A 26749-nucleotide genomic window follows, 5' to 3' on the forward strand; every position below is an offset into this window, starting at 1 on the left:
AACAGTATGTTTGAATATACACATGGAAATGTCTAGCAGAAGGAGAGAAGTGTCATGTCTAAAATCCACAGACTGGCATAACGGTTGAAACTTGAAGAACCATAGTACCAGGAAACTTTAAGACTGCTACATTCACAGCTTCCATAATACACAGCCACTCTATAAGCCAACTCGAGAACAAGATCTTTCTTTTTTTGTTGAACGTAACAGACACAAATGCTCCCAGTTACTCATGAAAATGACATTAAGAATAAAAAAGGGAACTGGCATCTACAAATAGAAGGTTGGAACATACACAGCTCAACTTCTCACAAGATCTGAGGGAATTCCACTTATGGCTGAAGCTTGACACAGACTAGCAATTCTAATTGCACAAAGAACAGAAAAGGCTCCAAAAGAGTATCTCCCTTTCTTAGCTGTGAAGTGGAAGAAACAGGATAAACCAGTTCCCTCAAATACATCGGAAGTGGGCAGTGTAGGAGGAATTTATTATACACTTTAGCTGGTTCTCAAGTCTTTCTAAATAAGAAAAGTCCTAACTGAAAGGAAGATAGGATAATTTATATTAAAATAAGTGTAATTTTCTCTATTTTCAACAGAGTTCACCTCCAGCTCTTGAGAATTACCAAGCATCAAGTAGCAGTCTCCTTGGTGAAGTGGCATTGCTAATCCAGGTGTCTCTATGTCCCACGCTACCTTCAAGCCTACGTGCCAAACAGCTGAGTCTCTTCCCTTCAGTATTTGTTCACCACTTTCTGCCACAGCTGAACCTTTAAAGAGAGAGAGAGAAAAACACCACAAAGCCAAGGTGAGAATCATAACATAAAAAATCTGGTCTAATACAGACAAAGATATCCCACACTGGTACAATCTTAAGAGGCTTAAACTTTCTATAATCTACACTTGATACAGTCACAACCTCCAAATTCAAAAGTATATAATAAGTTAAAAAAAAAAAAAAAGCCATGTGAGATCTAGGTTTTTTGCAACCAACTTTATTAAGATGAAAACTTCATGTTAACTACAAAGTAAAAGCAAATCAAGGCAAATTTTGCAATGGACTCAAGGTTTTATGAAATTCTCAAGTACATGTAATAGGAGGTACGTTTAATAATTTTTTATTTTTGTTCTTACATTACTAAAACTGTAAGCATAGATGAAAAGAAGAAAAAATGCAGCAACACTGATATGAAAAGATAACTTCTGAAAGAATTTCAAGTCATAAACTGCCAGAGCATTTTATGAACAATTTCATTTGTTTACGCACTTGCAATTTCACCAAATCATAAACCGAGGCACAAATACAATCCAGACCAACAAAGTTGAGCAAATCTTGGAATCATATCTGTCATTCTTCTCTCAAAATTATTAGTCAAACATGCTAGATAACATGTACAAGAGCCAGCGAAGCTTCAGTACATTTGTCAAAACATTTTTCTTATCATTAAGCAACATGAATGCGTTGAGCTTGGGGAAAAAATAATCCACTGCACAGAAATAGTATTTAGAGCTTAATCCCTCAGAACTATTTTCATAAGCTTACTTCACTGCAGTATAAATTGAAAGATATAGTCAGCATTTATAACAAGGTATTGGGGAGCTATGGTATAACAGTTTTATGGGTAAAGTAACAGAGCATTTTGACAGAGGGAGGATGAAGTTTTAATAAGCAGTTGGAACAGAATGGCAGTGAGCAGCTAGAAATCATCAACTATGCAGCATGCCTAATTATTGCGTCTATGTTAGTACCTCTGTGTGTCCACTTCAAATGTGCTTTCATGTAATAACTTTTAAAACAAGTGTCTTCATTTAATTCTAGAATAAAACCACTGAAGATTCATATCTCTTGTAAGATGCAGACATAAAAAGTGACCTTGAGCTCACTGTTTCAAAATATTCAAGTCATTCATCTCACATGGTTACTGCAATGTCTTTTTAGTTGGGAGTAGCCTTTAATAATTAATAAATTGTCTTGATTTTCTATGTCAATTAAATATTGCCTAAATTCAGAAAGCAGAGCCAAAACCTTTCAAAAAGCCAATCTGAAGTTCTTAGTTAAAACTCCTACTGTAAATTCAGGCCCCATATTCCCTCCCTTCACTGCTGTAGCTTTCTAGCTGAAAACTTGGCTCAGGAGCAGCTCTAGGCCTTTCTATCAAGGAGCACACAAACGAGAAAACAAGAGCTAGCAAATACTGAGAAAAATCAATACTAAAGTCTTCAAGGGGCTTTCACATTTTCTGCCCTGTTCAGATAAATCGTAACTTAATTTAAGAAAAATGTTTTCTGAAAACTGCAAATAGGATGTCTTTCAAGGCATTTTTAATGCAATACATCATGGATATTATAAAAAGAGGTAACCTTTCTGGGTTAGCTCTCTCTGTTATGCTTCTTTCCCATTCACTTTGGCAGCAGCACTGTTCACAATATGGCACCAATAAAATATAGAACTACAATCAGAGACAGCAATTTCAATCAAAGTTTCCTGGGGTCTCCTCATAAATCCAGCACCTTTGGAATGTGCTCGTTAAAATGACTTATTTTTTGCAGTTTGATAAATTTTTTATTGCTTAAGTACAGAGTTCAAATGTAGCTCACAGTCTCCTTTTCTCTATATTCTCAGTTATTGCACCTTATAATTATCAGCAGCAATTGAATCTGACTGCTCCTAACATGTTATTTTGGTAACAAATGGAAGCAAGCTATTACTAGTTTTCACATGCAAACTGTTCTGAAAGTGGGAGCAATGGGGGGAAAAGAAAAAAAGACAACTTAACATTTGTGGTATATCTCTAGGTAGCACTGACAAACTTTTACATAAAACTAAATTGCTATTAAATTCTCTATGTGACACCTCAAGCATGACTGAATGCTGTCTATTGACCGATATAATTACAGTTCCCATGTAAGTGAAAACATTTGGATGCATCTAAATCTTAGGTATTTAAATCATGTGGCACTTGCACGTACACAGCACCTTAACAGCATGTATTTACCTTGGAGTAGACCATACAGAAAAGGTCAAATGCAGCCTTATTTAATGAAAATATAATAAAACTATCTACAAATGTGAATTCTATTCATTAAGGATTTACAGAATGTGGTGCTTGCATCCCAAATGGAATGGTACAACCAGGTAACAAGGTTACCACATCATAACAGCAATACCTCATCAAACCTGTAATTAAGGTAGAACCATGAAAGAGAATAAAGCTGCAGAAAATTGGCCACAACATTTTACTGCCAACTAGACAGCTCAAATTTCAGATGTTCCAGCTCTAAGACCTGATCTTATCAGGTTTGGGTCATGGTTAGGTTCAGAACGACGTGAAATTTATTTTTCTGGATCTAGTTTGATTATTGTTGCACAGCATAGAAAGTAAAAGTAGCTTTGAAAGGTTTCTTTGCTATTTGGCACTAATGTCTTCAAAAAGTTTTTGAAACTCTGGAACCTCAACGTTCTCTATTCAAGTAAAATTGTAAAGCCAAACTGTATCCTAAATGTAACCTTAAATCAAACATGATTTCTTAAGATGACAGAATCACTGCCAATACACTGCTAAAAACAAGGACTATAAACTTGTCATTAAACCTAACTGACTATTACTACATAGAAACAAGAATTTTTTTTTATTTTTTTTTTACAGATTGCTTTTTTCACAATTTAGAATTTGGACACGTGTTCAGTGATTGCTGAAATACACAAATATATACATTATTACTGCCTTCCATAGCAATTTATATACATTCTATGTAAGAAGTGAAAAAAGCAAAGTAAGCTTTGTATTTCAGCACCTGAATGAATACCTACCCAGAGTTATTTCTTCTGCCTTATTACTAAAAAGCCATAGATTAACAAGCTGATTAAACTGCATTATCATTAACTTTTGCTTGCTACTGACATTCACAACAAGAATTTGTCAACATCATTCTTGTCAATGCTTATTTGGAATATTGTGTACAAATACATCAAGAACAGAAGCACTAAAATAAGAACAATGGCTATTTTGTCATCCCTTCACACATGAAGGAGAGGCTTTATTTGATCATATCAGTGAGAGATGGGTAAAAAAAACAACCCACAACAGATAATTCAAATGATAATTTCCTTTTAGTGAACAGAGATTTGGTTATTATAAAAGTAATCACTTAATTAAAAATTTGTGATTCTCTCAGAATTATTCCAACTAGCCGGAATCTACAAGTTACAAATGTGACAATTTCACTCATATATTAATTTCTTAAGAAATAATATATATTTTTCTACATATCACTTCTACTCTTTCATCAAGAAATACTTCTACTGACATTACTGACAGTAAACACAATTTACTGTAGTTGTTCTTATCCGATGTAAACATCTACTCCATGACTTTTATCCATTAGACAGTATATAAAGAGAATTATTGGTCAAATACAAATTTAGTTTGACTTCAATTCTGAACAACTTCTGTAGTTTCAGGGTTTTTTTTGAACATACTGAGAAAACATACATGAATCTCCATTATTCACAATTACAGCAGAAATTAAATACCTGTCATGCAGTTTAGTGCTAGGATATTGCTTCTAACATCAGTGTGAAAAAATACAACCAGCATTTTATATACTAAGAAGCATTAAAACTCCTCCAAGGTCAGTCATTACTGTAACAAAATTGGTCAATCAACAGAGACAGTTGGTTAGTACTTTAAGGGATTCATACAGCAAGTAGGCCTTACAGTGAGAAGACAGACTACTGCAAAGCATCTAAAGAAAAGTACTTCTCCAACCCCAAACACAGTTTGTGGGAAATCCAGGTTAGAGAAAGATGGACATTTCCTGTGACTATATTATTTTCCATCTTCTTTAAGTTGGTAACTGAAACAAGTCTCTACTTCGAATAACATCTTTAGAACTACTGCTCTGCTAAGCAATAAAACTGCCTACAAAACTTACGAAGACCTGAAGGAAAACTGTTTATTAGGAAATTTTCATGGATTAAATATAATTTTTGAGAATGTCTTTATTTCACCAGTATTTGGATTGCAATTCACTTTTTATAAATAGAGCAGGAAATAAAAATGGGTTGCTAGCTTACTGTATTAAAAGCCTGAACAAGTTTTTACCTTCCTGCTCTCATGTGATAGGATATCTGTAACCTAATTCATTATTAAAAATCCTAAACTGGTCAAAATTTGGAATTCCTGTTCCACAGTAAATTAATTCTGAAGAGTGTTAATAGCAGTCTGACTGAACACACATTGTGTAATTTATCAGTTCTGCATATGCACCATGACTACCACTCATGTACCTTCATGCCGTATATACATAAAAACGAAATTTCCCCACCTTTTTGTGGGCCTATTCTTATAACTGACAATCTACTTTTAACCTGCTGGAATGTAATACATTTTATTTTCATGTAAATAAAAGCAAATACTAGTCAGATGAGCATTAAGCAAAACACGTATCTGATTTTGTTGTTAGAATAAGTACCTCATTTGAAGTTGCTTTGAAACACTGTGTGACTGGAAACAAGAAAATAAACAGTGATACTAATGAAGCTATCAGCTTGTTCAAATAGCTTCCTGTTGGCTCTCGTATTTCTTTTCTGGCATATTAAAAACTGCCTCTACTCCAATTAATACCAATCAAAGTTTCAAATATTATACTTTAATTATGGCATCAGACACCGAACAAGCAAACAAGTAAATACAGTTGTTTCAATTACAGTAGTATCTGTTTTAATACTGTTTAATCACATAAGTAGGTATCAAACAAATAATGATATAAAATGCAAATTAAAGTTGTGCATCTCTACACAGTCTGATAAACAGCTGTCATAGTGCAGTAATACTGCGTGACTCCAAGGGCTCCTTCTGTTCAAATTCTGAAACCCTGGGGATTGGGTTTGTGGCAGGATAGCTCAGTACTGGCCATGAAGCTTGGGAAACCCCAGCTGGCCCATGCTCAAGGACTGCCACAAATCCTACATTTGGAGCACCACAGACACCAGTGAGAGCTTGAGGAAGAGAGAGCTGACAAAAAAAAATGCACAAGACCTAGCAGAAAAGAGAATCAAGCTTGTTTTAAGAAAAATTAACATGTTTAACTTATGCTTAAATTTCCCACAGAATCAATGTCTTCTCAGCGAAAATTACTGATGCATCTAACTGACATCTTCTGAGGAAAAACTGTTCAATGAAAAACATTTCTGATCACCTCTACTCTTCTTATAATGTATTCTATAATGATTCTGTGATAGTCTTTATACACTACAGTGATAATTCAACACAAACTCAATACTAAACAAATTAATGAAGTACTAATAAAAGACACTACTGTAAAAAGCAAATATATTTATGGAAAATGAGGAGTCAAGATAGGATTCTACAACAATGTAAAAAAAAAAAAAAATCTTCGAAATGATGTGGAGCCTCTTCATGCTCCACAGTTACGGAGAGCTTAGTAAGAGATACAGTAAATATTGACAGTCTTTGTGAAGTGCAGAAACCACCAACATATTGAGGAGAACTGGAAGGAAGAATCTTGTAAGTTTATAACCATCAGCATTTGAAAGCTATATAAAGGAAATCAGAATAGCAAAAAGACAATTATTTCTTTCTCTAAAAATTGAGTAGACTAATTACTCCTCTTGGATGTGCTGGGTAGAATACTTCAACACACACAAGTATTTACTGTCACTAATTACAATGCCATACTCAAACTATAAAACAAGTTCTATTTCCTCCCATTCATGAGTAAGTAGGCAAACTATAAATATGGCTTCACGTTAGGAATATACAATGGTAACCACAACCTGAACACAGACAGATGTGAGTGAGCTGTTTCAATATAAAGGTAAGCTTCAGGACATGTCCTCATGATACTCAGAAGCCACATCAGGCACCTTAAACCCCCTCTAAAGTTCATGAAACCAACTTAAGCCATGCTCCAGAGCTTGAAAGTGGAATTCAGTCTTGTTCAGATTTAGATCCAACTTCATTTTCTTCCCCCAAAACTGTCTTTTACACTATCTCCAGCTACACTGAGGTTTTAATGTCACCACTTGCTGCCAAGAGATTCCTCCCAAATTTCAATTTGATCAAAAACTTTTGGAATAATTGTAAAAATACAAAAAAAACCCTGAAGTAGGTTTTTTTTCTTTATTTATGTAAATGTTAGAATTAGCAATCTATTCCCTGGAAAGCTGTTAGGTTTTTTTCCAGTTTTCATGTCTATTTTTAAATACTTTAGAATTTAACAATATTATAAACTTTTAAGTGTATTATGAAAAATCTTGTATGTGGCAAAAACATTAATTACATACATATATCCAAACAATTTTTGGCCTGAATACATCAAATACTTTTTCTACCTTCATCAATCAAATCTTGCATAGAATTTGCAATGGATTTAAAACAGCATAATTTTTACCTAACTTGCTGAAGAAGAAACAAAGTCAAGCAATCAGTTAAGAATAAATATCGTAGCTCTTTTTTTAATTTAGAGCTCTCTAAACTGAAAAGGGACTCTTCCCCTCCATGATCAAGTTCTGTGTTAAAAATTTTTTAAGCATATTACAATAAATCCTTACACACACTATTATTACTTCATGTTTATCTTTCTTTAACTTAGAATGTTCCTAAAAATATTTATCTACACTACTGCTGAAAAAAAACCCAAACATTTACTGAACACAGAACATCAATGTCTTTGGCAAATAGAACAGAAAAAAGTTCATTAACAAAGTGACACTTCTATGGGTCAGGGAATCTCTCCTATTCAGCTTGCTAAGCCAGCCGATGCTTTATGTCCACGAAAATTTAAACATGATGATTTCAGCTGAACCTTAATATTCAAAACTAGTAACAAAACAAACAAGAGAACACACATGAAAGTTTAAGCTATTATTTTCACCTCATGATCTTTAGTCAAAACCTACTGAAGTCTGTGTGAATTCTTCTCATGGTCTGAGGAAAACATCAAAGGATTTTTGGAATGACCAAAAATCAGTTGTGAATTATGAAATGTAATGGAGCATTTGCAAATTCAAGGAACATTTGCAAACCTAAACCAAGTGTCTAAATTCTAATCTTATGTTTGCAAAACTGGAAGCCATTAAAAAAAAATAAATTCAAGTCTTTGTTCAAACACAGTTAGGAAAACTCCTGTCTGCTCTTAAATAAAGATAAAAATGGGAAAGGTATTTTAAACCAAAAAGTAAATATTTAAGGACTCTTCAAGCATACTTCCTCCCCTCCCACCAATACTGAACTTAAATGTTTTGGGGTTTTTTTTAAATAACTACGAATATGCAAAGCCTGTCAGACAACAGGGCTTTTAATGGAAAAACTTCTACCCTTCCCAGCTACAGAAATGTTGGCAACTCTTTTGTGGAACACGTTTTAGCACTACAGCATGCTCAGGCAAAATGCATATACTTCCAAGTAAATACAGTAATGCTTTTACACAAAACCCACCTAAAATTATCTTTCCAAAGAAAGAAGAGCAGTAAAATCAGCATAAAGAGAAGCAAGTCTGCATATGATAAAAAAGAAAGTTGGTGATCTCAATTACAACGAAACATTTTGCAAGATAAAAAATATGCACATGAAATGAAATAGGTATTTCCTGGCTCTTCATCAGGAAATTAATCATACCAATCTTTAAATCTACTTAGAGAACACCTGACATGCCAGCTGCAGTAAAAACAGGTATATATTGTAGAAGCTTTAGTAAAATAAAGATAAGGCTTAAGTACAAAAAGTACCACAATGTATGCAGAAGCATTTGACAAATATAGACTAGCACACGGGTGTGCTTATGGACGTACACCCAAGGAAGCATAAAAGAGCTTCAGGGATTTGGGATATTTATATCCCTAGTTAAGTCCCATCTCCCATCACTCACCTTCACAGCTGTAACTGTACACTGCAACTGTCGACCTTTCAACTAGATTCTCGTCATGATGCCAGCTCACTGCCATGTCCCCCATTCCAAAATAAGGTTCTTGTTTCAAGTACAGCATTTGTAGTGGATCCATATAATTCAATAAAGTCACATTATAAGATGTTCTGTTCTTTAGACTCATATAGTTATCCGGTCGCACGTAACAACTGCTTTGATCTTTTGAAACAGACCCTTTCTCTGTAAGAGAAGTAGCAAAATTTTGCTCCCTATCTATTACAGTAGTATCGTTAATTTCTTTGGTCTCAACAAAATTTTGCAATGACTTGACTGCTTCAACATGCAAGTAGTCATTAAGTCTGATTAATGCTTTACAAGCATCACGTATTTGAGGACTGCAATATTTTATATCATAACCCTCAGTAGGCCAAGGAACTGTAAATAATCTTGTGTTCAAGTACTTGTATGTGCATCCTGGGTTTCCAATTAATATACGAGACACTGGAGTAACAAAATCTTTTCCTTTGATCCTTACAAGATCTTGAAAGAAACAATCATGTTCTCGCAAGGTCAGAAATCCTTCTTGTACCATCTGATGGAGTTCTTCAGGCACTGTGTCAGATTTTCTGAAAATCAGCTTGGAATATTTGGACTTCCACTAAAGGAGAAAATAAAAAAAAAATATTAAAAAAAATCAAGAAATCCAGCAAAAGAATTATTCTTTTTACAGGAACCAAAATATTTCATATATTCAAGAACAGACATGGCTCAGTTGACAAGTTAACAAACATGAGTCTAGATTATGGTGAAGAAATGGGAATTTGTTACTTTATTTTCATATCCCAGTATATTGTGCAAACTATGGATACATACAACTGGCCCACAAACAGAGAGTATCACCAAGGCAAATCTCTAAATCAATAAATCTGAGGATTCTGGCAGAATCCCCTTATGAATTTGTAAATAAAAGTCTTTAAGCATACAAACGAAAAAGTACCAAGCAGTAACAAAGACAATTCTGTCTCATTCTCATGTGCAGAATTCTCTCATTCTGATATGCAGAATTCTAGAGGGCTACACAATAAACTATAATGATTAGTTTTATATAACAACATTTTATAGGGCAAAAATAACACAATGCACATTTTTTACACAGCCAACATTCTGCCGTGGTGCACCTCTAGCTTCAAAATAGTGCTTGACATACTGATCCCACTTCCACATTCCCCAATGCATGCCAATTCGCTCTACCATTTTACATAATTCACTCTACCATTTTACATAAAAGTTCCCCTTTTAGATAAAAGAAGATTGCCGAAATTATTTGCTTTCCCATTTTCCCCTGCAATATCCTTTTTCCTCATATCCCCTCCTGACCACATGAGCTCTGGCATCAGCTGGAGTTCAATGTCCAGCAGTGTGAGCAGGGAACAACTCTCAGCAAGGTGTAACACTGCTAATCAGCAGTATCTTGCTTTGCGTGCAAAATACTGCTTCCCACTCCAGGAAGGCTTGGATAATTTTATTTTGTTAATCTGGTTTTCTAAGGAAGTGAGTATCACATAATCACACCTTTTATTGGCTGCCTGTAAATCTGCTTTAGCTACTGCTGAGACTGTTTGGCAAACTGGACAAAAGGCTAGAGAGTAAGTTCTTAAATAGAGTAAGTTGCCATGAATTTCATTAAAATTCATAGACATATAAAAGAAACTGACATTTGAAAGCATTAGGCAATGGGGCAAAAGCTCGTGGATGCACAAAGCTGATCTAGCAAAACTTTTATTAATGTAATAGCTTATGTTCAAAGGGCTTTTAAAAAATAAATAAAAAGCCACCAGCATAAAAGTATCACAGTGACCTATGATCCATCTGTGGGCTCCTTCTGGAACAATTCAAGCCCACTTCACTAGTGCTATCTACTTCCAAGTCAAATTTGAACCTGCCTTTCAGGAAATTAATTTTAAAATCCAGAAAAGGTGCCTTTAAAGAAAACACTACCCAGGCAGTAAGTCGGTTTGTGCATTTTCTACTACATGAAAACAGTTAGACTTTGTCATCATAAGACACTGTTACCTTATGACACTGAAGAGACAGCTTTATAAGACCATTTGTTTCTGCTAAGGAGGGGAACATAACAGGAAGTCTATTTTAAAAATACTGATTCTCATAATAAATCTTAGTTTATCTATAAACCTTGCCTCCACTTCTTGTGAATTTTTACAGTGAAGCTATCTCCCTTTCTTTACACATTCTTATGGTTTCCAAAAACTAGCTTACTAGACAGAGGAAAAACCCTTTAACGGTATCTGTGGATAATAATAATTACTGACAATAGTGTTTACATTCGTAACTTCAAATAACACAGCTTGAAAAAATCCCAGATATCTGTTTAAAGGTCCTTCTACAATCCTCAGCACAGAACATTGGATCCCAGCTTTCCTTAAAAGAAATTAATACAAACTTGTTAAACACAATTCCCCTGAGCTTCCAAAAGCCCAAAACGATTCCTTGAGATCCTGAACTGGCACCTTTGTTTCAATCAGTGCTTTGTATTAGCAGCCTTTGAACAGTGCAACAAAAAAAATCTTTATGAAAAATAACTACCGAAATCAGTAACTGCAGATATAAAGTATTTACAGCTATAGGTTACAGACGTGTACATATAGGTTGATAGGAATCACAAGTATTCTTTCACAATCATACCTAATAATGACAAAACATTACATGCTGTGACATATAAAGATTATCACTGCATGATATGCTTCATTATGCAAGTAATACGTATAAAAGAAAGAGCACTAACAGTTATATAGCAGTATGCCAGTATTTCTTAAAATAATTCTGTACATTGGACACACTCAGGCAAGACTAACCAATTACCACACTACATACGTTATTATGGTATATTTTAAAAGTTATTACTACTGAATATTTTTTAAACACTTAATATACCGAATTTCTTACATGAACTGCACACACGAAATTCCAAACAATTATTACAAATGGAAGGAGGGAAAGAACAATATGATGTAAAGTAACTAAATTACTGAAAACATGTCCTAGAAAAGAAGCTACAGAAGTAACAACATTGTATTCCCCTCCTGAACTGCAGAGTTAATGTCTTCCACATTTTGCTGCCAGCCAAGTCAGAGACATGTTACCTTTGGGTTGTGTTATAAGATTACATGCTTAAGGACTATTTTAACATTAAGTTTCACACAGTATACTTAGGATTCTATCTTAAAAACAAACAAACACACCCAAAAAAACCCACACAGATAACCTCAGAAGAAATCAGGAAGTGGAAACACATTTCCAACACATCATATGAAAACAGTTTGGTTGTCTTTAAATCTTGGACCAGTCACTGTGCAATGTCCTACATAAGGAAAGCATTAAGGGATCAGAAGACAGGGTGAACACTGGGTTCACACTGGACACCTTGGTGTTTTGGGGGGATGGGGAAGGAGAAGTAATCATGTACTCTGCGTTGTAACCCTGACAGCAAGTATTAAAGGTCAATTCCCTGCTCACTCTGAAAGAAGCAAGTATCTTACACATTTGATGCTCAATTCTTCATACGAATGTTACAAACATGATTTTAAATATACACATGCTTTCACTTCTAAAGGTGTTAGTCAATGCAGAGAATCACCCTACAGAATGATCCAAGTGACAGAACAGTTAGAAATCAGCAACAGGGGCCCTTGATAAACAAACTGCCACTTACATCATGAAATTCTAAGTTTGTATTTTAGATATACATATATATATTTACAGGGGAAGTTTAAGTTAGATATAAGGAAGAAGTTCTTTACTCTGAGGGTGGTGAGGCACTGGAACAGGTTGCCCAAGGAAGCTGTGAATGTTCCATTGCTGGCAGTGTTCAAGGCCAGGCTGGATGGAGTCTTGGGTGACACAGAATCATAGAATAGTTAGGGCTGGAAAAGACCTTAATATCATGAAGTTCCAACCCCCCTGCCATGGGCAGGGGCACCTCACACTAAACCATGCCACTCAACGCTCTGTCCAACCTGGCCCTGAACACCGCCAGGGATGGAACATTCAACAACTTCCTTGGGCAACCCATTCCAGTGCCTCATGATTTAGTGAGAGGTGTCCCTGCCCATGGCAGGGGGGTTGGAACTAGATGATCTTAAAGTCCTTCCCAACCCAAACCATTCTATGATTCTATATTTGTGAACTGCCTTGCTAACAGACTTTTCCTTGTTTCTAAGTGTCTTTAAACATTACACTGTTCCAGCCTATGACTTGGGGCACATTTCTAAAATCCTGCATTGTACAAAGCACCTTGAAAGAGGATATAAGTGAAGTTTTGCTTGTGATGGAACTTCTTTGTTGTGTTCAGACTGTACATTTCCACACCTGACAGAATACTGTAGTTTTTTACTTGCATCCTACCTAACCTTTCTAATGTGTTCAAAGAATGCTGCTTTGTCAGGGGTGCATCTTTAAGGGAGTAAGGCATGTCTCTCCCAGAAAGACAGAATATAAAACTAAATTGTACACGATATTTCATTTTGCCAACTTGTTGTCTTCAAGCTCTCACCCTTCTCCTCCATCTGTACTACATTTAAGCACCATGGAACTTGTAATATGTACAGCTGTGATTTAAGTAACATTTCACAACCACCATAAGAATTTAAGAGGTGCTTGTGATGCTTCCGATTCTCACATAGATTTAAAAATACCTAGCATGCACACAAACAAGGGTAACTCTGTATGATGCAAGAAGAATGTATCTAAACTTGATTAAGTCTGGAATCGGTCTGATTTCACTGCTTATCTTGTTCCCATTGTCTTCTATATTTGTGAGTTACTAAGTAAATGAGGTGCCACTTGGGCACCCTTAGCTCCATCTTCTGTTGTCATGTCAGCTCCATGAGACCGGATTTACAAAGACAGAAAAATATGCTGGGCTTAGCAGCTGTTGGCAGCAATAGACAGAAAAGATCAAACAGGAAGCGATGTGACAGGACTAAGGAAGGAGAAAACAGTAAGCTACGTAAGTCTCAAGAGGGGGGAAAAGCTTCTTCATGAACATTAGATTAAGCATGAAAAGAATGTGTTTGGTTGTTGGGATTTGTTTTATTTATTTTACTATCCCTATAGCTGTAAAAGATGCCTATCAAGAGCTTAGTCCCACTATGTTCAGCATTGTAAGAACACTGAGAACACCATGCTTTCCCTAAGCATCCTACAACTCAAATGAATGACAATTGTGAGGGAAGTAGAGAAGTTGCTCCAGTATCACAACTATAATTCCATGGCAAAACTGGAGCTTGACTTCATGATTCTGAATACCCACCAAATAAACCCTTAAAAATGGCAGTGTATTTTATTTTAATAAAGCATAAGAAACTGTGACTGTTACATGTTACCTGGTGCTCAGGCATTGATATTCAGGATGAAATCCTAAAAATAAATTTACTAAGTTTTCATTCTTGAATATCCCAATTCTAGAGGTCTTATTTTGCATTACTTGGAAGTACATTATCAGCCACGAGAATCCCATTTTCATATCAGATTTCACAGTCTCTTTTTGAAGAAAATTTATTGTTCAGTCAAACAGCCATTTTAGTTTAGAACAAATGCAGTTAAAAGAAATACATTACCAACTGATGGAAATCAGCATCGACTGGTGTCATATATGGAAGTCTCTTCTTTCCAAGTTCTTCAAGAAGCTTTTTTTTCTGTTTTAGAGGGGCAAAATTGAAACATAAAGTTAGATAAGAATCCAAGATAAAAACAGCAAATATAAAAATAGTATTTTAAAGAGACAAACATGTACGATTATTTTTCTTATTACCTTTGATTCTCAAAATTAAATAAAAGCAAATGGATGTAAAAAAATCAGCAGAGCTTTTCCACTTACAAAGCAGTAATTCAGCTTTGCTAGTTACGGAGCACATGAGCATTTTTTCCCCTAAATTCTTTTTAGAATATGAGTCCTTATTACACTGATGAAAATCCATCTTAATCTTATGTCCTTCAGAACTATGCCTGATTTATACCTACTAATTTCTTATTTCTTTTTTCATTTAATTTTCTTCTTCCATTTGTGGATCTAATATGTCCAAAGGTCATACTCCATTAAACAGAATTCCCAGTGGATAGCCACAAATCTCGTTTGATGTTGGGAGTACACTAAGAACTAGCTGACTGTGAAGAGTAGGTCTTCTCTGGACCCCTGTTCTCTTAACTCTCTTCTTGCTTCTGGTTTAGACTGACTGTATTTCCTCCGATGTTGAGTCAACACAATCACTAAGAAATTGCTAAGATAAAAACCCTATCTCTACAAACTGCATTTCCCATGTTTTCATTAGTAACAAAATTTAAATAAATTGCTAAATTTAAAATTAATTAAAACTATTTTATGCATTATACAATTAATTGTGCAGCTAAAGTGCAAGAGAGAATTGAAATATGCCATCAGATTTTTGGAATCAATTCCAACCCATGGCAAATCCATCCACATTTATGTACCCACAGCCTAACTCAACATGATGTAAGTACAGATTAACACCATTGTAAAAACTATTGCAGTGGAAGTATTGGCCTAGAAAATTAATACACCATTTCCTTTGTTTCTTCTTTCTTTTAGCTTGCAAGGATGATTCCTTTAAAAACTTCAGTGTTAACAAATGTTTACTAACAAAAATACAACTCAAAGATCACAAAAATACATCTGTCATAATGCTTAAATATTTCAGGTAACAGGATTTACATTCCTATTTTTATCACAATATTTTCAACTACATACACAAAATTGCAAGAAATAACTGAAGTGGCAGCTCACTCAATACTTCTCTATTATAAGAAAAAGACCAGATGGAAATGGAATGCCACCTTTAAAAGATACAATATATATATTAAAAAAAAGCACCAAAAAAACCCCCCACAGTGTCCTGGTTTAGCAGTAGCAGTCATTTTTTCTACTGGTGCAGTGCTGTGTTTTGACTTTCGACCTAGGAATAATACTGATAAAGCCGATGTTTTCAGCTGCTGGTCAGAATGTTTACCCTGACCAAGGACTTTGTGAGTCTCATGCTCTGCCAGGGAGGAGCAGAAGCCGGGAGGAAGCAGGGACAGGACACCTGACCCAAACTAGCCAAAGAGGTATTCCATACCACAGCACGTCATGCCCAGGATGTAGAATGGAGAGGGCCTGGAAGGGCTGGATCATGGCAGGGTGGGGGTGAGGTACCGGTTGGTGAGTGGTTGTATTCTCTTGCTTGTTATTTCCTTTATCATTATTACTATTAGTGGTAGCAGTAGTGATTTGTGTTATACCTTAGTTATTAAACTGTTCTTATCTCAACCCGTGGGAGCTGCATTCTTTTGATTCTCCTCCCCGTCCCTCCAGGAGCGGAGGGAAGAAAGGTGGGGGGGGGAAGTGGACTTCGTGGTTCTGATTTACGGCCTGGGCTTAAACCACGACAGTTCTTTTTGGCGCCCAACGTGGGGCAGGAAGGGTTGAGATAACAACAGATCTGATCGAGGCACAATGCTGATTTATGGGCTCTCAAAGTTGTTCTTTTTTATGTCACAGTTTCTGTATGTCGTAGCTTGCTTGGAGCCGGTATTTGCTGTGTTAGTGTTTATCAAGTGTGGGCCTTGGGCTAAGGTTCTTGTTTCACTGTACTTTATGGTAATGGCTTGCGATACGGGGGGGCTCTGGCAGCAGGGCGGGATGGACGTGGCAGTGGCTTGTACCTGGCCGTCCCGCTGCTCTTCACCGTCCTGGCCCTCGTCCTCGCGTCCGTCTTCGTGAGGCTGCGGGGAGCTGAGGGGGAGCAGCCCTGGGAGCCGGCGGCGGCCGAAGCAGCCCGGGAGAGCGGCCCCGGGGACCAAGCGGCGGCGGGAGCGGGGCCGGAGGCCAGGAAGGAGGCGGCTGCCGAGGAGGGGAATGAGGCGGCTGCTGAGCAGCGGGAGGAGGCAGCGGAGGAGCAGAGCCCCACGGCCGAGCCCAGCCCCGCCGCGGCCGAGAGCATCCCCCAGCAGCCGTCTGCCGAGCCCCGTGAGGCTGAGCCCCAGGAGGATGCAGGAGACCCCGCAGCACTTCCCAGCAAGGCAGAGGAGGAAGATCTGGACTCGGAAAAAGAGAAGCTGGTGGTGAGAGAGCCTTCAAGCACAGCAGCTACACCAGCCCCAGTGACAAGTACAGCAGCATCATTTGAGAGTTCTGAAGGTTTTGAATGGCCTTTGGGTACCCTTGGAACCTGCCTGCTGATTGTGATGGGGATCATCATGTTGGCACACACACAGAATGTGTTCTACCCACGACCATTTTGTCTGATCCCGAGAGTTAAGCAGAGTCAGGTTTGGGTCTTGTCTGGGTTTAGACAATACAAGGGGACCGAGAGGTCTTCCCCAAGGCTGGACAGTCATGAGTGTCACGGTGTGTGGGACAGTATGGGTGAGTATCTAATCCACTGGGCCCCTCCAATGCTTTGGAGGCATCGGAGATGGAAGGCAGCTGTGTGGAGTCCCCGACAAGTTGCAGAGACTGCTGCAGGGGAGGGTGAATTATTTTGAGCCTGATGGGCCCATGACACTTCAGGCCATCAGGGCAGAGATGCAACATAGAGATGGACTCATGATCGAGGGGTGGACTTTGCAATGGGCCTCTCCTGCTCTGAAAGACTGTTACAAGAGATGGAGCCCACCATCATGGACCGAATGGACTCAGCAGCTTTATAGGGATTGGTCCATGCACTAAGATAAGAGTGCACTGAGATGAGAGTGAGGGTATATGGAAAATGTGGGATCTGAGCATGACATGAATGGTATGGAATAAGGGGTGGATACTGTCCTGGTTTAGCAGTAGCAGTCATTTTTTCTACTGGTGCAGTGCTGTGTTTTGACTTTCGACCTGGGAATAATACTGATAAAGCCGATGTTTTCAGTTGCTGGTCAGAATGTTTACCCTGACCAAGGATTTTGTGAGTCTCATGCTCTGCCAGGGAGGAGGAGGGGCCGGGAGGAAGCAGGGACAGGACACCTGACCCAAACTAGCCAAAGAGGTATTCCATACCACAGCACGTCATGCCCAGGATGTAGAACTGAGAGTTCCCGGAAGGGCTGGATCACTGCGGGGTGGGGGTGAGGTACTGGTTGGTGAGCGGTTGTATTCTCTTGCTTGTTATTTCCTTTATCATTATTACTATTAGTGGTAGCAGTAGTGATTTGTGTTATACCTTAGTTATTAAACTGTTCTTATCTCAACCCGTGGGAGCTGCATTCTTTTGATTCTCCTCCCCGTCCCTCCAGGAGTGGAGAGAAGAAAGGTGGGGGGGGGAAGTGGACTTCGTGGTTCTGATTTACGGCCTGGGCTTAAACCACGACACACAGAATAAGTTAAAGATAAGTTAAAGTGTGTCACCTACGTTTTCATAAAAACAAGGTACATAGGGGAAAACTATGTATTTTATCACCTAGATGTCACCACAAATTGATTATTTCATAGACAAGGGAATTAATTGTTGAAAGAGGGCTTTTTGTAAATTCCCCTGTTTATAATTTTTTGGGGGGTTGCATATACAGGTCAAAACAGGTCTTCCCTGTTCTGGCAATGAAAAAAGGAAGAAAAAATTATGACTTTTAGTAACAACGTCTGGTTTATAGCAAACATGCAAACAAGGCAAGCTGAACTATGAAGAGGGTTAGTGTATATTTTATTCTGTGACAGTGAATTACATTTATTCAAATTTAAGCATCAAGGAAGATGATGAGCTTTAAAATCCATGAAGGAGTCTAGACACTTTAAGGTTTATAGCTAACAGATCAGTCAAACTAAACCAAAATCAAGTAGCTCTCACCCATCTCCACACTCACAACTGCTGATCACTGACTTTTAACTAGACTGAGAAGAGCAGCATTAAATTTTAGAAAGTGGCAGTAGAATTTCTCTAGGTCCTGGCTTCTCTGGAAACAGGTTGTTGGTAGGTTGATATGAAGTCATGGTGAAACTGAGCATAACGTTACTTCAGATTAAGCTGCAGAAAATGACATGGTAATTTGCTGCATAATCTAAACCGGTAACACTTCTATTTACAAAAAGCCTGCTGCAATTTTAGTACCAGAAATCACTGAAAACATTAAATTGGCTTTGTTTTCTGTAAGATAAACTATATTAAACTGCAGGAAAAAGAAAATTCACATGGACTCACAACTGTGGGGGAGAAAAAAAGAAAAAATAAGAAAGAGGTGGGAAAAAGAGATTCTCACAATTTCTTTGTCAAGTACCAGCCTCTTGGCAAAAAGCACACAACATTAAAATGCTCTCCTGTGTATAGGCAGTACTAGTTCACATTTGATTGTCAGATCTGGCTAAGTGTCGCTCTTCAGCTTGATGTACAGACTAATACACACAGCTGGGTGGTATAACACGCTGCTCATCTCTTATGCAAGAAGCTGTCACACAGATGTCAAAAACATCAAGTTGCTCACAAATACCTCCAAAAAGTGAAAAAAGAGAACAACTGAAGATCTGGCTATACCAGCTGGCTGATGTGTAAGTCTAAGTTCTGTTACACAAGCATTGCTTATTATTGGCTCTTCCAACATATAAACTCTGAAATAGGAAAAATAAAAATGCCTTTATTTGAAGTTATCAGTCATCTGAAAAGAGCATTCTTTAAGCCTCATTTTTACATTTTAAAAATTGTTAACAGTGTCACAGTTTATTGAGGTACCAGTATTATGTTTCTTACACTTTAAGAACCAATGTAATTTTTACATATATACATTCACGATGCTAGTATGTGAAAGAATCGTAAGTGCACCATCCCTATAAGGTCACCATGCACTGGGCACTGCTCAAGAAACCTTGCTAAATGTTGTACCTGGGCCTTCAGAAAGGAGAATAATCTCTGCAAATATCTTACTTTTTAGGCTGCTGTGAGTGTTAATGGATCCATTATATCTGACTCTGATAACTGGAAGGAAAACCAGAAGCACTAACGACCTATTTCAGAGCATGTGATAAACTTCCTTCAGACATTAACAATCTGCTCATTTATTAGTAATAAACAGGTTTATTAATGAGATGGTTGTAAAATTCAGCAAGGGCACTAGCAACAATAGGAATTTCTCAATCACTATACACAGAATTATTTTTTTACTATGTTTCTTCATAACAATAGAAGTAACATGGTGTATGTTACAGAGCAGAGGAAGTGATAGAAACACAGTGAATACATATCAAAGTCACAGGCCAAAATGCAGTTATACATACATGGTCTGTCATTTTCAGATTAAGTGGTACAAAGGGAAGGTGGGACTTAATGACATTTTCTTCCCAAGAATCACCACAGTGTAAAAACTTTCGCAGCTGAAGTATTTCCCTGTGGGGTGTCAATATCTTTCTCAAAAGGTTTCATTGCTCTCTTAATTGTAAGACAAAAGTTCAATATCTAGGCTATAAAGGCTTGTGAAGACCTTAGTGTTTCAAACACAGAATTCCCACGTAGTTTCATCATCACACAAGTCAGAAGACAGTAGTTGTTTTCCAACTTACAGATTACTGTCTTGGCTGAAGCAATGTATGATGAAAACTATTTCTGCTGAAATCACATTGAAACATTATTGAAATTAGTTCTGACAACAAATGTAAGGCTGCAATGACTCAACGATTTCTAATATGTGAAACCACTGAAAACATTAACAGGAAAGTGTTTCTTCCCCCCAGTACTTAGCATAATACACACTGAAAAATTTATGGAAGAAACTGCATTTTTTAGAACAAGGGACACTTCAGTCAATGCAAGTATCTTTCACCTCTAAAAAGAGAACCCTCTTTGCTGCCCTACATTTCTCCTGAATTCTGGGAAAATGCCAGTTTCACTGCATAATCTCTCCGGACGTGAAGCAGCATCCTATCCAGGTGTAATCAGTCAGTCACAGAAGTCGAAGACATGGACCAACACAACAGTGCCTACGAAGCATTTAAGAATGATAGTTTTTAGCTAAACAAGAACTCCTCACTGTGATGAGCAGTTAAAACATACACTTTCTTCAAACTAGTAGACTGCCAAAAAATATGACTGCAAGTCACTAACCTGGAAAGGCCCATGTCATTATTCCCTAGACAAGATTTTTTTAAAAGATGTTGTTTTGAATCTTCTCACAGGCATGTTCCTGATCTCTGAGTGGATGGCAAGCAACCTTTTTTCCAGCCGCTAATTGTTTACTTTCACCTTACAATTAGCATTATGAAGAACGAAGAGAACGAAGTGCAAATAAATCATGCTATGAAAAACACACACGAAAGAAGACAGTTCAAAGAAAAATTGAGTATCTTGCTGTGCATTTAGCTTCCCACTTGAACAATTCTTAAATATTTATTATTTACAAATATTTTATATACACATTACATATATACATGCTGATGGGTCTATGAAATATTGTCTCAGCAGATGGCTGAGAACTGACTGGACTCTTCAAATCTACCTTTCAGGCAAGCTGGTGCTTGGCAACAGAAGCTTGCACTTGCTTGATGCAAACAAAAGAGCACAACCAGCAAAACAATTCTGCGTACTCTGAATTTTCCGATTCACTACCTGACTCATGCTAAAGTGACCTAAAGTCCCACCTGCTGTTGCCTTAATTTCACTAGGTCAATGTTGGGGTTTTTTTTAACTAACAATTGAAAATGCTCATTTTTACTCCCCTCAACCCTTAGCAGTCTTACAGCAGAGAGGTAAAAGAAAGCTGAACATTTTATCTAGGCTGAATTTTGCCCATCTCATGTCTAATCTGACAATCTTACCAAGGCTAAAGGAGGGAACAGGTAGGAGTGCAGGAGCAAGGCGTAATAGCTTCGAAACATCATCTCCATTCACAGCCTATGAAAACCCTTCTGCCTTAACTCTTTTCTAGAGAAGTTCTTAAAACATTGCCCTTTTTTTTTTTTTCTTTTTTTTTTTTTTGTCCTAAGTTTTTCTAGCTGCCTGCTGCAGCTTTTCCACTTCTGAGAATACTGACTAAGGAACAGAGCTAGTAAAACACTTCAGAGTTTTGGGGTTTTTTATTGTTTTCAATGCAGTTCAACGTGTTTACAGAAATTCTTGGTCAGCTCTTACAAAAAAGGCCTCTATTCAAAGCATAGGGAAGTATCATCTCTACCTCCAACACTGTTTTTCCCAATAGTCTTGTTTTCCAAAGGGTTATGAGGTTTAGCAAGGTACTCTGAGAATGCATATTGTCCTGAAAGAAAGATCTGAATCACAAGTTCCAATGCAAACCTTCGGTTTTCAAAAATCTCTCTTTTCTATTGGCTTCTTCCCCACATAAGAACATACATTAGAGCCTGTGTTACTCTTTCATTCTTTTGGGTTTTTAATCAACCAAATGAAAACATGGATTTCTTTCAAGTCATGCATGAAGAAATGGGCTAGCACTCTGAAATGAGAGCTCAATGGCTTCATAATAAAGGAAGATTAAGCACTTTTTATAGTAAAAATTTTGTGACACAAAAATAAAACCCCATCTAGAAAAAAGTCATCGCTTTACAGGAGCTTCCAAAGCCTTACCTCCCAATATTCTTTCACATGTTTTTAAAAAATGAAGAATTAAAAGGGCATACCCAATTTGGGAGAGTTTCTCAAGGAAGGAATGTGATTTTGAAGTTAACATTTGTTTAAACTACAAGGCTTTCCAAGCGTTAACTATTAAAACTTCATAGCAACCAAGATCATTCAAGTGGCTCACTAAGACCAGCTATGTCAGAAATTAACCAAGAGTAATAAAAAAAATACATTCTAAATGTGTCGTTACAGCTTCTGTTTTTCCACTATCACATATATCAGATCTCAGAAATTTTTTTCTTCAAATTATTTCTAAGCTTCACTCATTAGAAGACCTTGAGGGACTGGCCAATTTACCAGTACCATTATTCCCATGAAAAGGTTCTATTTCCAGGCTGCCCTTTGTTACACTCAAGTTTTACCAAAAGCCTTGTCTGTGCTACACTTCCTACAATCCAGCCTCGCAAAAATACTGGCAGACATCTGACCACACTGTACCCCACTTTGCATACGACAGCTCCCCAACCCATAATACTATATGCCAAAAACATTTCCATATTAAGGACAAACCTTGCATTGTCATTATTATTTTTATTATTGCATATAAATTCATATTAAAATTATCTATGGCTACATAACCATACTTAATTGGCATAATTCCATTTCCTAACTATACTACAACAAAGTATGAGGTTATTTAATGTAACTATTGTGCACCTTGCTCACCCACTGAACAAACCAGTCCAGTTACACAAGTGGTAGGATGCAGCTGAAGTGATCTGGACATGAAAAACATTACGTAAGGAACAATCTACTATAATGCAAAGACCTCAGGTCCAACACCAGTACTTGTGACTGAGCAGCTGTCTAGAAGGCTGATATTTTTTCCTCAAAGGTACTGTTTGGTTTTGCTTACTAATTTGAACTCTCCTGCCCCTTCTCAAAAATCAAGAGGCCCAGATCTTGGTTCACACGCACACTCAGCCCAGTCATGCATATGCACAACATACTTGAACTGATGTAACTAAACTAGGAGTTAATTTATGCCTTGAAGCAGCTTAGCAATGTGTGAAAAATGCCTCTGCTACCTGCAACCCCTCCATCCCCACCTTAAGTGTTAAGGGCCCCTTAATCGTTGTTTTAACTCGCAGGAACATTGTTCTTTAGGCCAGTGGCTGTTAATGAAACAGAACTGGCACTTTTCTTACCCAGCTGAGTGTAGATTTGTCACGCATGGATTAACACTTTAAATAATAATTAAGAAAAAAAGTTTGACATTACAAATTATTTAAACACAGCCACTTTTTTGCTGACAAAATGCCCCTAAAGCCTTCTCAGTATACTTCTCAATAAAATTCTGCCATCACTGCAAGCATCTTGACACTATCACCGATTTCTGGTTTCCTCTGTCATTTGTGCATCCTCTTCCAGCAGGTACCAGTTGGTAAAAAGATCAGCTGTATTCGCTGAGAAGTAAGAACATTCAAACTTTATTTTAGAATAATGATCAAGTTTCAATCTGATCTCCAAGTCTTTAGTTTTCTTTTTGTACATATGGACAAAAGAGCACACATGAACCTAAGAAAATGTTATAAAATTGATACTTTTAAATCAACATGTCTGTGAATCACAAGGAATACAGAACAACACTGGGCCATTTCTGCATGCCATTATTTGCATTGTTTCACTGAGAAATAGCCAATAGTTGCTGAGAAACTGAATTTCTTAAACGAGCAGTTCTTAACCAGCTCACCTCCAAAGAACCAGCAGATATAAATCTTAATGACTGTCACCAACAATTAATTCTGCATGATGCAGAAAAAATACCCCTATACACTCATTCCCAAAAAACGAAGTGGATTTGACCCTATGTGAAATACCAACTGCCAATCTTTTATCAGATAAAAAAAAATCAATAAATATGAAAACCAGGTAAAATAGAAACACAGATTATAACAAGGGTTCATGCTGAAACAAGGATACATTTAGCATTGCTGTCTATAGACTTCTCACATTCTTAGGACACTAAGAAGTTACTGATGTTGCCTAACTTAGCACTAAACTTAGCACTAACTTAGACTAAAGTCTATTACCAGGATGTAGGCTGCAACCACTATGTAGCCTTATGAGCTGTTTCTCCTTGAATGGTCCAAGGAAACAGAAACAAACATGAAGAATTACTACATTTTGAGAAGTATTCCATATCTGCAATGTGGAATTGTACAACTTTCACTGGGGTCTAACAGCTAATTAGCATAGCAAAGTAAGCAGGCTGAGAATGAACCAAAGACCTCCGGGATGAAAACCAAGGGTTGACAAAGCTTGGCACGCAGATTCAGAACCTTTGTGACAAGCTTATAATTTCTGTAGACACAGACAAAGAACTTTAACACACACACACACACAAGCAGGTCATGCTAATACAGTTTTTCAGAACCAGCAGAAGATCAAAGATGCAATTAATTTTTTTACAGCCTTTCATCATTTCCAGAAAATAATGAGCCTCGCTGGATTTAAGGTCTATATAGGTTTCGATAGGTAATGGTAGAAATATTCAATATGTAATCAGAATACTTACAAAAGTGGGAGGGGGAGAACTTTATGTGTTAAAGCATCACCCAGAAGAAAGAGCAGTCAAAAGTAAAGTGAAAAGAAAGTGGACACTTGAAAAAAATATAGATATTTCGTTAAATACTTAAGTTTAGAATCAAATGTGGTTTAAAAATTCCCCCTGATAAAAGTGCTGAAAACAGTGTTAATGTAGAAAGAGCAGGCGCTACGTGCAAATGCATGTGCCATGCATCGGATACAAGGAAGATCAATAAGGAGCTAGAGCATTAAATTTCACATACTGTAACTGTCATGCCCCCATTACATAGTATTTGAACATCTTCATAGGCCATTACTAAATTGTTGACTCTCAATATTTATAGCAGAACTGAATTATTTTCCAGAGATTTTATTAGCACAATAAGCACTAAGAAAGTATAAAAGCACTTACAAACGTGGTAAAATTTGAAGAGCTTTACAGCCTTCCAAGACATCATATTTGATTATCTAGCTGTACTCTTGACTCCAGAATGAAAAGACAGGAAGATGGTTGAAAGCCTTATAGATAAAAGCGGATGTATTCCAGGAACACTCTTCTCTTGTGTAAGTCATGTTTCCCCAGATACGGAGCCAGTATGTTTTAAAGGAGGTATTTACAAGATAATTCTTGAGAGTATATGTCACAATTAGCAAAACCACTGCAGAGGGAAAGCAAAGAAGGGGCATGCTAATTCCCCTGGGATTCAGCTGAAGAGGCAGCACCATGATTCCTGCTTCTGCTCTTCAATCTTTGTGATTTGTCCTTTTCAAGGACATGGTAAACACAGATTTTCCTTCAAACATTTCTCACACTAGAGGAGCCTCTAAGCAGAAGCTTTGTTTAATTCCTCTTCCTCTACCCAAAATAATTTAAAGGCAAACATCACTGATTTGTTATCGTGGTTACAACAAATTTAGTGTCATACAAATTGTCAACTTATTTCCAAAAGAGCATGATCATTGAGATGCTGTTTTGAAGCTACACAGGAGTACAATGTTAATACAGTTGTTCGGGGTTTGGGTTTTTTTTCCAAACTATTTCACAGACATAGTAATTACAGATCACATTATATTCACAAATTGAACACGCATCAATATTTGTACAAGAACTTTCAAAGGCAAGAAGTGCTACTGGTAATACTTTATTGTTAGAGTAACTGGTGTAATAAATGCACAAACATTGCTTTGTAGTTATAAAGCAGTAATTTGCTAATTTTGTATAAATGATGCCATTGGTCAAATGATGGTATCAACAGTTATTTAGAAAACCTACAGATTGCAGCTGTTGCATCAACTTTTCAGTAAGACAGCTATTAATGAAACACTTGAATTTTGGAAGACAAGTTCAAGGATACTGGTATATGTGGTTTGCAGAAAGAAGAGGTGTGGGGGGACTGTAACAAAAAATATTTAAAGAAAAAACCTCACAGTGAACAATCCAAATGTAGTGAACGATTCAAACTTAGGTAATTGTTTAGTTTGAAGGCTTTGCTTTGTTCACAGCCTCTGGAATAAGCCACATGGGGAACAGAAAGCTAACATTTAACATTTCAGCTGGCAGACAATGATTAGCAAAATTCAGGGTCTGAAAGAAGGTTAGACAAGTTCAGACCACAAACAGTGAGCGCAATTTAAAAGAAAGGATAATTACCCATTGGATATCATCACCGTGTGAGATGAATTTCCCCTCATGGAAATTTTTTCACATTAAGTTTGGATAC

At 37.1% G+C, this 26749-nt stretch overlaps 1 protein-coding gene across 1 annotated transcript in view; it reads right to left on the reverse strand.

Annotated features, from left to right (window-relative positions):
* Positions 1–26749, reverse strand: part of FTO (FTO alpha-ketoglutarate dependent dioxygenase) — a gene marked incomplete at its 3' end in the record, with an annotated part of 260739 nt that overhangs the window by 188824 nt on the left and 45166 nt on the right. The window contains exons 2-4 of the mRNA XM_080637393.1: positions 14526–14603; positions 8893–9547; positions 627–770 (exon numbers count right to left, since the gene is read on the reverse strand). Of these exons, the coding sequence (XP_080493519.1) occupies positions 627–770; positions 8893–9547; positions 14526–14603 (877 nt within the window). The remainder of the gene's footprint in view (positions 1–626; positions 771–8892; positions 9548–14525; positions 14604–26749) is intronic.

The sequence above is a fragment of the Psittacula echo genome (assembly GCF_963264785.1).
Source record: "Psittacula echo genome assembly, chromosome: Z".
In the NCBI taxonomy this organism is placed as follows: domain Eukaryota; kingdom Metazoa; phylum Chordata; class Aves; order Psittaciformes; family Psittacidae; genus Psittacula; species Psittacula echo.